This window comes from Peromyscus maniculatus, chromosome 11 (genome assembly GCF_049852395.1).
Source record: "Peromyscus maniculatus bairdii isolate BWxNUB_F1_BW_parent chromosome 11, HU_Pman_BW_mat_3.1, whole genome shotgun sequence".
Taxonomy (NCBI): domain Eukaryota; kingdom Metazoa; phylum Chordata; class Mammalia; order Rodentia; family Cricetidae; genus Peromyscus; species Peromyscus maniculatus.
The window spans coordinates 72,766,938-72,780,164 of NC_134862.1; the positions used below are offsets into that span (position 1 = coordinate 72,766,938).

Consider the following 13,227-nt stretch of genomic DNA (forward strand, 5'->3'; position numbering starts at 1 on the left):
AAGGACAACAAAGCAACAAGGAGCCAATAATAATGCTTTGTTCCAACGTAGTAAGGGCTGTAATAAATGAGTATTGATACGGCACATGCTCTTGATATCCACAATAATCACAAAAACCAGAAAAACTTCTGTAAGATTATGATGATGGGGCTGGACAAATGGCTCAGTGGTTAAGAACACTGGTTACTCTTCCAGAGGTCCTGAGTTCAATTTCCAGCAACCACATGGTGACTCAGAACTATCTATAATAGGATCTGATGCTCTCTTATGTCATACAGATGCACAAGAAGACAGAGTACACACACACACACACACACACACACACACACACACACACACACATATACACACATACATGTATCTCTTTTTTAAAGGTGATGAGAATGATTCCCATTTAGGAGATGAGAAAACTTCAGTTTCTGGTATTACAAAGCTCATGGCAGAACTAGAATTTGAACAGGAACCATCTGAGCCAAACCCAGTCTACATTAGGAACAATACCAACAGTGTTAACTCTGACTCCTCTGGTAGGGCTACCTAATGTGATAGTCAAAGGAATTCAAAGGCTTTATCCAGACTCGGCAGGAAAGGGATGTATGGTTGACTGGTGATTTCTTCCTTGGATCTAAGAAGGAAAGCAGTAGGACACTGCCATATGCTTGCCGTCTCTGCCTTCACTATGATGCCACCCTTGTTCAAGTATTACAGCATACATACAACTGGTTTAGAGTCTCGTGAAAGTCATCATCTTCTACATAAAATAAGAAACAGGAAAGGAGAAAATATGGAGTGAGGATTGTAAGGTACCAGCAACGACTAGTAGAAATTTGTGGATTCAATAAGAGATTCTCATTAAAACCCTTCCCTGGAATTGCTTGGCTCCCAGCAGCTCTATTAGTCATGCCGATCTCATTAGTGTAGTAAGTGGCTTTAGAAGTCGACCCATGAAGAGAGCTAACAGACCTTAAGAGTCTAATCACTGGACACTTACTGTTCAATGAACAGATAATATGAAGCTGGTAAGTGAAGAAATCTCACCCTCTCAGCCTTCCTGTCACTCACCAGGGAAGCCCTTCGAGGATGTCAGCAATAGCATAGAGTTTTTAAGCAACTGATATTTAATCCCTCTGCATTTTAGACAAATCAACTGAGGACAAGGAGGTGAAATGTTCCAATCAGAACTCCCTGGAACTATGGTTCTCAACCTTCCTAATGCTGTGACCATTTAATACAGTTCCTCGTGTTGTGGTGCCCCCCCCAACCATAACATTATTACTTCAATTGCTACTTCATAACTGTAATTTTGCTACTGTTATGAGTCATAATGTAAATATCTGGCATGCAGGATATCTGATATGTGACCCAAAAAAGGGTTGTGACCCACTGGTTGTGAACCATTGCTCTGGAAGCGTCTTACCTTCTTCAATTACGACTAATCAATTCGGGTGTCTGATGTTTGGCTACAACTATTCTTGAAACTGTTTTTCAACAGACCCAAAGGCTCCTTTCACTCAGGTGCTATGACCCTCTAGCCTCTCCGACCATTGCCTGGTTGCCCTGTTCTGCTTCACCCAGTGTGGTTGGCGCTGCCTCCCCTGTCCTGGCATCGCTGTTCTTTTTCTGTCTGTCACTCACAGGCAACACCTCTGTGAAGGGATATTTAAAGGCTGCTCTCAGAATCTGCTCTCACCTCTTGGACCCGATGGCTGGAGAAGCTGTGACTGGATTGAAATCGGATGCCCTTGACAAATGTGAACACAGCCTCACACAATGTGTGATTTCAAAACAAGATGGTTTTTATTTTCATTTTCACTCACTGTGTTATCTTCATGTCTATGGATTCATACAAAATAATAAAAACACTCGTAATTATGCTGTTTGCGGTGTTATTGTGCCTAATTGTTTTATTTTTGCAAAGCATTAGCTTCAACCCATTCAGTCAAGTTGAAAACTAAAATCTAAGTGCTTCATGGCCCTGTATGAATGCCATGAAATACAAATCAAATCTTACCATTTTAGTCATCCAATCTCTGACAAATATCCAAGAAGCAAATGGATCAAATGCAAAAATCCTTCTTGTGGACTACAACCTTGCCCTATTCATTATCAGCTAAGCTGGCATCATGTTGGTGCCACTTGTGGATTGTCTAAAGCAAATACATTTGCAACTAGATTAAACAGCTTTTCCCACTGTCCCCTGTCACAGAGTGTTGAAAGGAAAGCAAAGCTTTAAATTAAACAGTCTGCCTTTTCCCAGTTGACACAAGAATAAATCATGTCAGATACTCATATCCCCTAAGTCCTTGTTTCTTGACCTAGATACTAATTTAGCAGATTATTGAGGTCAAAACACTAAAATATCATTCCTTTAAACAGACTGTTTGTTCTTCGTTCAAGGTCACAGCTTTACAATGAGCCTTGTCTACTAAGAAGGACTCTTGTGTTTGTTTGAAAGGAACAGTCTGCCTCTTTTCCAACATAAATATGCGAGCATACAGTGTTTCCTTTCCCAGGTCCGTGGGTGTGCCTCTGGGCTCTGTCTGACCAGAATCCCTGTGGTCAGCTTGGCATTCCTCGTGGAGTGACAAGACAGCTGGATTACTAGCTAAGCTTCTGAAATGCCTTGGGATCAAAGTCGGCCTCACCATGAGGCAAGCAGGAGGGACTGCTTAGTTCAGAAAAGAGAAGAGTTGAGGTCTATAGTTTGTGAGGAAAAAAAATAGGGATTTTTCTGCTTCATGAAACAAATGGAAAAAAAAATACGGCATGATCGAGAGCAAGGAATTTGGTGTAAGACTAACCTGCCTGGACTGAAGTCTCAAGTGTGTGTGTGATCGTAAGGATTTATTTCATCCCTTTAAGCCTCAGTTTCCACAATTACAAAAAGAAAAAAGAACTGACAACAGCTCTTACCTTTAAGGATTCTAAAGAGTAAACAGACAGTGTTCCTAAAAGGCTTGGCCAAGTAACTGACCTACTTAGAGCAAGCACGTCATGACATCAGCTATTGACATTAGTTTACAAGTATTAAAGATTACTCATGTGAACATCCATGGCCATAAACCCTACACTTTTCAACCCTCTGTGGCTGCTACTTACATCAGATAGACATCTCATCCTGGCCCCAAGTGTCTGCTGCCAGACTTGTGACTTAGATACTGGGTGCTTCAGGGGGAGCTTAGAATGAATAAAACTTCACTTCAGCACCAATATGATCTTCATGCTATTCTTCTGAGTAGGTTGACAGCTTAACCCTAAAGCTCAATATTGAAACATTTCCTTTATGCAAAATAAAATACTACCCACATTTAAATCAAATGACATTGTATTGAACTACAACAAATTTTGCTTGCAATTAGGAGTTTTGTCTTCAATAAGATCAGCGGCAACTTTATTGTGTGGGTTAAGATAGCCTGAAAACTAAATAAAGTTGCATGATCTGTGATGAACATATGATAAGACATCATGGTATTATTAGTAATAGCTATGTATTATTTATTTTATGCTCATTTTGTTCACTAAAGCAAGAGCCCAACATTGCTGGTCTTCTTTGATCTTTGGTTTTTTTCACCAACAGATTTGGTTGTTACTCCCTAGCCATGAATGAAAAGACTGTAGCTAAATGCATGGAAAGAACACGCTCAGAGGTGTTTATACATTAGGTAGAGGAACCATGATGCATTAAAAAGCTTAGAATTTGGGCTCCTACATTCTACTATCTTGTCTCTGTATGACCTGGAAATTTCTTCCACAAAGAAGGAAGAGGTTTAACCAAATCCAGAGTAACAAAAGAATCTCATTTGTTCAGTTCACAAGCTGAACTATGTATAAAAATCATAAAGGGATTCTATCATCCTTGTTTTCAAACTGAATGTAAGCATGCATTTCCTAGCATATTTCATTTGTATTTTAGAGACTTCATTTATCAATCTGAAATTCTGTGGCACATGAATTCTTAGCGGTCTTCTTTCTGGGTGTCAGCTGTTTACCTCTGATTCTCTGAAGAAGATGTCTCTGTAATGTAGGACAGTGGTGTCTATACTATTAGTTCACCTTCCCCCAAAGCATGCAAGGTTAGCTGGTGCTACAGTGCTCAAGTGCCAAGTAGGATAATCCGAGGGTTTGCTGAACTCCATCTCTCTGAACATCTTAAAACAGACTTTCCGCCTGACCACTCAGCTGAGTCACGTGGCTCTGACAACACAGAAACATGTGAGCTCAGTTTGCAAGGACTTTGCCCTCTCATCAAGCATCAGTTAGAAAACTCACCCCAACAAATTTCCTAAGAAATTCACGAGAGGCCTGGATATCTGGGTTGGAGAGTTCAATAAAATTTCCCATCATGCCTTCTTCTGTGGCTGGGACCTCTTGGTAGAAAAGTTTGGCTCTGGCATAGAACTGCATCTCACCATCAATGACTTGGCTTGTTAAAGCATACAATTTTACTGCAAAGAAAATATTATCAAAAGTTATTAAAATGTATAGGACATAACAAGCTAATTTTTTAACAGCATAATGGCTTTCTCAAAACTCCATGAATTTGTGCTATAGCGGAAAAGGCACTGATTTGATTTGATTTTCTTAGACAAGGTCTCACTATGTAGTTATGGCTATCCTAGAACTCGCTCTGTAGACCAGGCTGGGCTCCAACTCACAGAGATCTACCTGCCTCTGCCTCCTGAGTGCTGGGATTAAAGGCCTGTGCTGCCATGCCCAGCATGGACAAGGGTTTTAAATCAGAAAACCTGGGCTTGAGTTCCAGCCCAGAGGCTTGCACGCTATATAACATTGAGAAAACTATTTAAACCCTAGATCTTCAAGAATCTTATCTATAAATCACAATTACTTGACATTTTCATAATTGAGCAGCTAGTTTAATAAACATCTTGTCAGACAGTCTTACAGTATTTTGTACAGTAGAAAAATAACCTCATCACATCATTCTAAATAATGTCTCTTAGCTCAGTGCTTTATGGAAATGTTCTCATTAATTCTTGTTGTTAATCCCTACTTTTTACTTCCTTGAAAGCAATATATTTACAAGTATGTCTCTATGTTAAATACAGTACACATGTACAAAATTCTGAAACATTTTTAAAATTAAAATTTAAATATAGCTTAATCCATAAGCTCCCCCACCCAACAAACCAATTAGAAAGCTAATATATTCTAAAGTTCTACAGGTATAGGAAGAAAACTAGTAAAGAAACAATAGAAGAAAAATTCCAGAGCTGAAAGAGACTGTAAGATCTAACCAGGGATAGGAAAGATGGACTACTGAAAATGCTAATTTACAGATATGTTTAAAATCTTCAAAACAGAAAGAATAAGAAAAGGACCCTAATGCCATTTAGAAGGAAAAAATGATTGACATTTAAATTGAATTGCTAGGTTTAGAAAATAAAAATACAGGACTTAAAATTATTTGAATTTTAGATAAATAATAATTTATTAGAATAAGTATGCCTAAAATACTGCACTCCACATGAGACACACCTAGAAACAAAAATATTTGTTGGTAATGTCAGAGTCAGCATAACTGGCATCTTTTACAAAATGAAGAGCTGAAGTTAAGCAGCTATAACAAATTTCGTCAGAAACAATTGAAAGCAATGGTTTAGTGGAATTAGTATTGTGAGGAAATTTTATTTTGAAGCTAAATTTAACACTCATTTAACTGTGAGAGTATTTAGTTCCTATAGATTCATTTTACAGAAGTTTTCTGAAGCTGTATTTCAAACCAGCAAGGGTTAAAATCAAGAGATTGTGTAGACAGAAAGATGATGTCACTAACATGGGAACCCAGTAAAAAGAAATCTGCAAATGACAACTACTTATCAGATCTGGAATAAAACTGTTCGTACTGCAAGAGAAATTATAGGCTGGAATTCAGCCAATAGACAAAGTAGCCAAGAATCTAGGGTACATTGGTAAAATTCCAAAAAAGACATGTTTTGGTTCACAGTAACTAGAAATAAAATATGGTTAAAAGCTCTAGGTAAAATATACAATGGCTCAAACTTACTCTTATCATGAGATGAAAACCAAAATATGGCATAATTTTAAGTAGAAGGAGTCAAAGGAAAAATAGCATTTAGCCTTAACTAGGAATGTTTACTTTTCTTTAGGTAACTCCAAAGACTGTGACATTAAAGCAGGGTGCTGCTTGATTCTAAAGTTAATAACTACATACTCCCAAATTTTTATTCTAAAAGTTAAAAACGCAGTAGATAGCATGTGACTAGAACTGTGCTCCCATTATGGAGTTATGTCAAGATTTTCCAGCTTGAAGATACTGGAACTAATGTTTGGGTCACAAATGACCATGGGTTTTCTGAAAGGGTTACAGGAGTCAGTTTCTAAATAGATTATTTTCTGGAGACCAATATAGTATGTATGGTACATAGTCTCCTCAACGTATATTAACTATTACACACGTATGTTAGTTTTAAAGTACAAATCTTTTAAAGCTGCTGATGTATAGCATCTTTTTGTCAATTTATGCACAACTGTATGAGATAAAACGGAAAGCAGAGACCTCATGCTCCAAAGCAATAGGTAGCTGACCTCTACCTCTTCCCTTCCCGCACTTGCCTAAGTAAAGTCTTATACAAAAGCCAAGTGAACCAACAAATCTTTATAAATTCAACAGAGATGGAAAATGTAGGCATCACCATCCCAGAATTATCATGGTTCCAAATTCTTCTGCAGTCCTCAAAACATCAAGTTAGAAAATCACCGAGTTTTCTTAGGATTCAATGCTATTCTGGGATTGTGGATAAACCATGGCTCCGTGGCTCAATCTGTCTCTCTCCCCCAGCTTGTTGTTAAGGAGAAACTGTGCTAGAGTACATGTTTGGGGATCAGAGGACAACGTGCAGGAGTCAGTCCTCTCCCTCCAACACATGGATCCCAGAAATCAAACACAGGTCATTGGTTTGGCAACTACTGCCTAGCCATCTCACTGACCCCCTCGATGATTCTGATCCAGGTAAAGCAGCAAATTAGCCACATTCATCATCACCTGCTTAAGTCACCAAGTGGGTAGTGTACATTAAAAGTCTTAATCTAGAAACGGGCATGGTTCATTACATCAGCAACATTTTGGTTTCAGGTCCATACAGAGCTCAGCAGGTTTCAGCTTCACTAGGTGGGCTTTTATGATTAGGGGTTTAGTTCTCATTTTCACCTAACTGACAGATGTATTTCTCTAAGAAAGATATATGAGGTGTCATGACCAATCCCAGATTCTGCCCCCGATGGCTCCTGCATAGTTCATGGTGACTTAAATAAGGCAACTAGCCACTAGCCCACATCTTTTTAGAGTGGAAATTCATGTAGTGGTGTTTTGTCACAGAATTGTAATGTCTCTGTAAATTTTGAGATTGTTTGCAACAGAGAATAGGACAAAAATGGCATTTATTTCTTGACCCATATTACCTGTAATTGATCAAATCTATATACATGTAAGGAACCTGTCTTATTGGTGAGGTAAGATAAATGTTATGTATCCTTCTTTAGATGAAAGAAGAAGCAAGGAAGTAAGTGTTAAAGTGTCCAGATCAAGTGACACAGCTGAGATTCGGTCCCAGTTCTGTGCGAATCCGACACCCACTGCTTCTTCATCTTACAGTTTGACCTGAAACGAAGGAAAGAAAGAAAGAAAGAAAGAAAGAAAGAAAGAAAGAAAGAAAGAAAGAAAGAAAGAAAGAAAGAAAGAAAGAAAGAAAGAAAGAAAGGAAGAAAGGAAGAAAGAAAGAAAGGTTTTTTCATTTCTTTAAAGAGAAAAATGCCCTTGTAGCATTTGCACTACAAAAATAACAAGTGTTTGAAAATTTTGGACACAACATTTTTATTAATTCTTCAAGAATTTCATACACTGCATTCGATTTTTTAAAAATTATGCAATGAAGTGTGTGGCAATGCCAGTCATACGGCAGTTGGGAGATGTATGGTGACTTCATTTGGGGAATTCTAAGTGTTTTGGTGAAAATGTTTTTAGTAACTCTCACTTTTAACTGTGGCTATGAGTAGGTAGCCACTGCTCTTAACTTCCTCCCCAAAGACTAATTCTTCTAGAAGTGATCAAAAAGAGGAATAGTATCTATTAAGTGCTTCTTATGTACCTGGAATTGTCCTAGGCATTTCATAGTATTTCTTTTAATCCTGCAAGTCTGGTTGTTAATATTTTAGAAGACCAGAGTTAGAGTGATCACTTCTCAGGTGAGTGCTGGGAGAACAGGACTTAGTATAGTTTCTCTTAGCAAAAGACATATCAGAGCAGGTCACAAAACAAGCCCATTTGACCAAAGCTTTTGTCCTTCTGCTAAGTCACCCCAAACCATTGTTAAATAACGTCCAGGAGCTATTACACTCCAAGTGAAACAACTGACAGTCACTGATCTCCAGGTATTGAAAAATGTGGTCATGCTAGAATATAACTGATGGTTAACTTACGTGAACATCTCCAACTGGGCTATATACAAGTCCCTTTAAGAATTGACAAACTAAAGACTTACACAACATCTTTTCCTGTGCTAGCTCCTGCTTGTTCATAAATAGCCACCTTTAGAAAACTTTTCAAGCCAAATCTCCAAATGGATGATGTCACCGAATTATATGAACCTATTCAGTGGCCCACCCATCTGGATCCCCACCCAGAATCAATTTTCTTCATAAGTCATGCTTTCTATTGCTGTCAAACTGAAAGTTATGTGTGGAAAAACATACATCACTGCCTACTTTAGCTGAGTGTCCATTCACATTGGTAAGTAGGATATGTAACAGTTTTAAAGTAGCCTGGGATACAGATGCCTGGACTTTAATCCTGCCCTGTCACACACCACTGCAAAACCATTGGAAAACCTTCCCATTCCTCTGTGCCTAGTTTCACAAATATAAGTTATGGGAAATAAGAACATGTCCAATAGGATGCTGTGACAATGAACTGAAGTTTTTAAAAATGGAAAACACTAAAACTTGTTTCTGTTTTTCCTGAAAAATCTCCTAAGGAAAACAGCAGGGCTTCATCTTCGATGGCACACTTCAGTCCTCTGTGTCTCAACATACATCTCCGAAGCCAGTCAGAGATGCTTGAGGGAAGTTCTCCATGATGGATCTTACCACAGAGTGAGCAGGAATAAGACTGACTGCCTTACACAGATGGTTGGAGGGATAGGGAAAGGAAAGGGGGAATCAAAGACTGGCTAACCCTGGTGAGCTCCATAATTACCCCTAAACAACTAGCCCTCTGTGCAGACCCTACAGGCAGGGTTCGCTAACATTTTAAAAAGAGAGACTTTATTTTCATTTTTATGAAGTCTTAAAGTCATCAAGAACAAGGGAAGTCAAACACTAAAACACTTCTGTGGGGCTGGGGAGGCAGCGTCTCTGCTGGCTGTTTTATTTCCAACCTAAAAGGCATAATATCCGCTACAGCCTGAAAACTCCCACATATTAAGTTTATCGTCTTTGGTAATTCCTGCTCTAAAAAAAGTTAAATGGTGACTTTAGAAGAGGCCAGGCACAGAGGAAGTAGAGGAAAACCTAACACCTACTGAAAACTGATGGTTTTTTACATGTATACTGCATGTAATTCTTCTAGTAACCTTGTTAGAGTTTTGAGGAAACTGATGCTCATAGACATTAGTAACTTGCAAGAAGATCACTTATCTAGTTTGTGTAATATAAGACCATAATAATTATTCAAATGTAATTCCATAACTGTTTCTTTCATAGGATATGACCAGCTTGATCAGAAAATGAGTATATGATATAATCATCTCTAAACAGCAATTTTTTTCATAGCAGAAGCACCCTATGACTATATGTACCACTCACATCACCTGTAATCTTATATTTATGGTCAATGAACTCTAAAACCATTTGATATATGTCATTTTGGGCTTATGTATTTAAAGCTACCAGACAGGCCTTTAGCAACATTTTTTTCCTTTGCCTTGATGAATAGTGTTATCTGACTGATGGAGACTGTATCATCCTGGATCCCTATATGCCTATAAAGAATATAGCTGTCCTCATCACAATAAATAATACATGTCAAAAATGATAAAAAAGAGTAGATGCATGGGTTCAACCAATGATATCTCAGAATTCATTTGTTGCTGCAGCAGAGCCTAGCCCATACCAGCTAATATTATTCTCAGCTACTGTTGTCACACAAGTTTGTGGATGCAACTATCTTAGTGATTGTCAGGGAAAACTAATGCCCAGGCTGGATTCTCAGAACAGAAAAAAGAAGGAATGTTATTCATGGAAAGTTAAGTAATGATAAATCCAACTTTGAACAGAGTGGTTTTGTTCTGGTTTTACTCCCTAGAGAGAACCCCCAGTCTTTCAGAAGCCATTGGTGAGGCAAAAACAGACTGAGAAAAGGACCTTCACTCTAAACCTAAGTAGAAAAGTTAGTTACACTTTTCCCTTCATCTTACTTTGGGTTTCCATGGACTATTTTGCTAAACACATCAGTTTTTGCAAATGATTAATCAACCATTCACACAATCAAAAAGGAAAAGATGGATAAAATAAAAACAAGTAAAATCAGAATGATTATATCAGATTAAGAAAAGACCAAGTATAACTGAAGGTCACGTGTTTCAAACAAACTTTCATCTAATTTTGAGCAAAGATTGTTTTATCCTTAACTGGTTTCCAGCTACATTCATAAATGTGTCCCTTTTCTGTCTGGTAACCATTTTAAAGGCTGTCTGTCGGTCATCTGTCCACTAGTTACATTCCTCTCAGTTACTACAATTGATGGATTTCTCCAGTCTAAACCACACAGTGTTGCTGAAGATTCTTACTAAGCTGTAGCCTAAAGGCTGTCCCCCAGAAGTCAGTGATTTGCCAATGTCTGGAGCCACCAGGGCATTATACCCTTCCAAAAGATCACCCAGTTTTTCTCTTAGGGTAAAGGAGATGCATAGGTTTACTGGAAGAAGCCTTCAACTGGCTTTGGTGTAATTCTCTCTAAATTAGATAACACACCTCTGAATTTTCCTTTTTCACTTAAAAACTAAAATTGTAGGGAAGAGGTCGGAAAGTGGAAGGGAAAATGGTGATATTTACCCATAGTGTAGCTGTAAGAATCAAAATTTTGGATGAGAAACATTTTTATATGAAAGCTATCTAAATATAAGGTGGAAGTATCTGTAGGTATAGAATTAAAGAAACCTCAGAAGTAAATTTATAAAATGAGACTTTGATAGCTGCTAACATCCAGGTTCTTGAATGCAACACTAAGAACTATGTAGTTCTTTCCACAGCAGGAATCCGAGGCCAAATCAAGCGCACAATGGGGCTTTCAGACAACCTTAAGCAAACAGACCAAGGCTGAGAAACAGCGTCCTTGTTTTCGCTGGGAGAAAACATAAATCAAAGAGGCAGGAAGGGGGTACTTCACTCTTTAATCAGAAGTCGTTTCCTCTTTCGTGCTGGTGAGCGTGTTCTGAAGTCTGTTACCTTTCCACTGGTTAAGAGAATGCTGCAGACACACCTGACAAGCTTTCTATTGCCCTCTTGTCCCATTTCCCTGAAACTAGGGGAAAAGCAAAACGGAAGGCAGACTATCACCCCTTGAAATCAGAAGTTCTCTTATGATACCTGTGACTTGGGGAGGCCAGAGCAGATAGCACACACACACACACACACACACACACACACACACACACACACACACACACAGAGAGAGAGAGAGAGAGAGAGAGAGAGAGAGAGAGAGAGAGAGAGAGAGAGAGAGAGAGAGAGAGATGCATGCATGCATGTCCCAAGCACACTTTGACCCCTTATCATGTAATCTCCATTTTCAATTTTTGCTTCGCATACCATTACATGAATATTCTTAACTGCGAGCTACCTAATTTTCCAACTTGAGCAATTAGAAAACACACCATTGACAACTCAAGAATTGAGTTTCTCTAAGCCTGACAGCCACCCAGCTGACGCCTAGAGCAGCAAGTCACTATGCCCGAGGGGGCATGGAAACCCTAAAATAGAGTTCAGCCTTGCCGGGCAGCACTTGATCTCCCCTCTCCATAAAAGAATGTCATTGAAAGAGTTTCACCCACTGACACCGGTCTGGATTCTCCTTAGCTGAAAAGGACCCTTGTCCTAACCTCTCTCCTAGGCACCCAATAACCTCATACAACCCATCCAGTCCCTTCTTGTCCCTCATCTAACAGCTCAGACTCACTTACCCAGGGGAATTTTTTCCAGCAAGTAGAGATAGCTCTGAAAGAAGTCATTGCGGATGGCTTTGTGAAGGATAAAGGACATGCTATGTCGACAGAGTTCATCATCGGTCTTCTGCCAGCGGGATCTAAAGGCAAAATGGGCTCCCAGGTGGGCCATGGTGAAGGGGGATAATAATTATTCCTGCAGCGAAAGGACGCTTGTCTGGCTGTTCCTTTGAATTAGTCTTCTCTTCCTCAAAGAACTTGAGACTGTCATTTTAAACCAGTCCCAGGTCCATCTATATCAGGACAGGCTGTCATGGGCTGTAGGGGGAGGGACAGCAGACAGGGGAGGTCAGGCTCTTGGCACATCCACCCACCGTCTGATTGCTTGCGCGACACCACTCCAAGCCAGCAGGTGCTAAAAGTAAAGATGGAAACAGACCCAGTGAGATCCTGCTTCACCCAGGGAAAAGCACGCTTCCCTCCTTTATAGGCGCTTCAAACGGGCTCAGGCACTGCCTGCTAACACCCTGAATACTTGCTTTAATTTGACTCTGAAATTGGAATAGCCTAATTTCCATTTCAAAGAGTTGTGAATATTTTGCAGGAGATCCTATTCCCTGATTTCCATGGCTCCTAGAACACTGAATCCTCAAATTACAAGGGCCCTTCAAAGTCATCTTAGCCACTCACATTCCTTTCATCAGTACAATTTTTTTCCCAAATCATTTTATAGAGGTGGATATGTGTTTCCAATGGTTAAGGATCTTCCAAAGAGGCAATTATTTGAAAGCCCGTTTTGAAATTAAATACCCTGCTCTATCAGCAAACTCCTCCACTTCACTTGTTCTGAGCAATGCCTATTCATGCAAGCTTGTTGTTTCTTTCTGTCTACCGTGAATATGATTTTCCTTTAAAGTACATTTGTGTTATGTACTATCTTCTGATTGTCTCTCCAACTCATTTCTCTGCCTTTTGCAAGACACTACGTGTTCTAGAGGCCAACTTATGCTGATGAGATCAGCAGACTCCA

At 39.2% G+C, this 13,227-nt stretch overlaps 1 protein-coding gene across 1 annotated transcript in view; it reads right to left on the reverse strand.

Annotated features, from left to right (window-relative positions):
- Ntmt2 (N-terminal Xaa-Pro-Lys N-methyltransferase 2) overlaps positions 1–12,547 on the reverse strand; it is an 18,802-nt gene extending 6,255 nt beyond the window's left edge. Inside the window, exons 1-2 of the mRNA XM_006974756.4 lie at positions 12,216–12,547; positions 4,270–4,445 (exon numbers count right to left, since the gene is read on the reverse strand). Coding sequence (XP_006974818.1) covers positions 4,270–4,445; positions 12,216–12,369 — 330 coding nt within the window. The 5' untranslated portion in view covers positions 12,370–12,547. The remainder of the gene's footprint in view (positions 1–4,269; positions 4,446–12,215) is intronic.
- Positions 12,548–13,227: the final 680 nt, after the last annotated feature.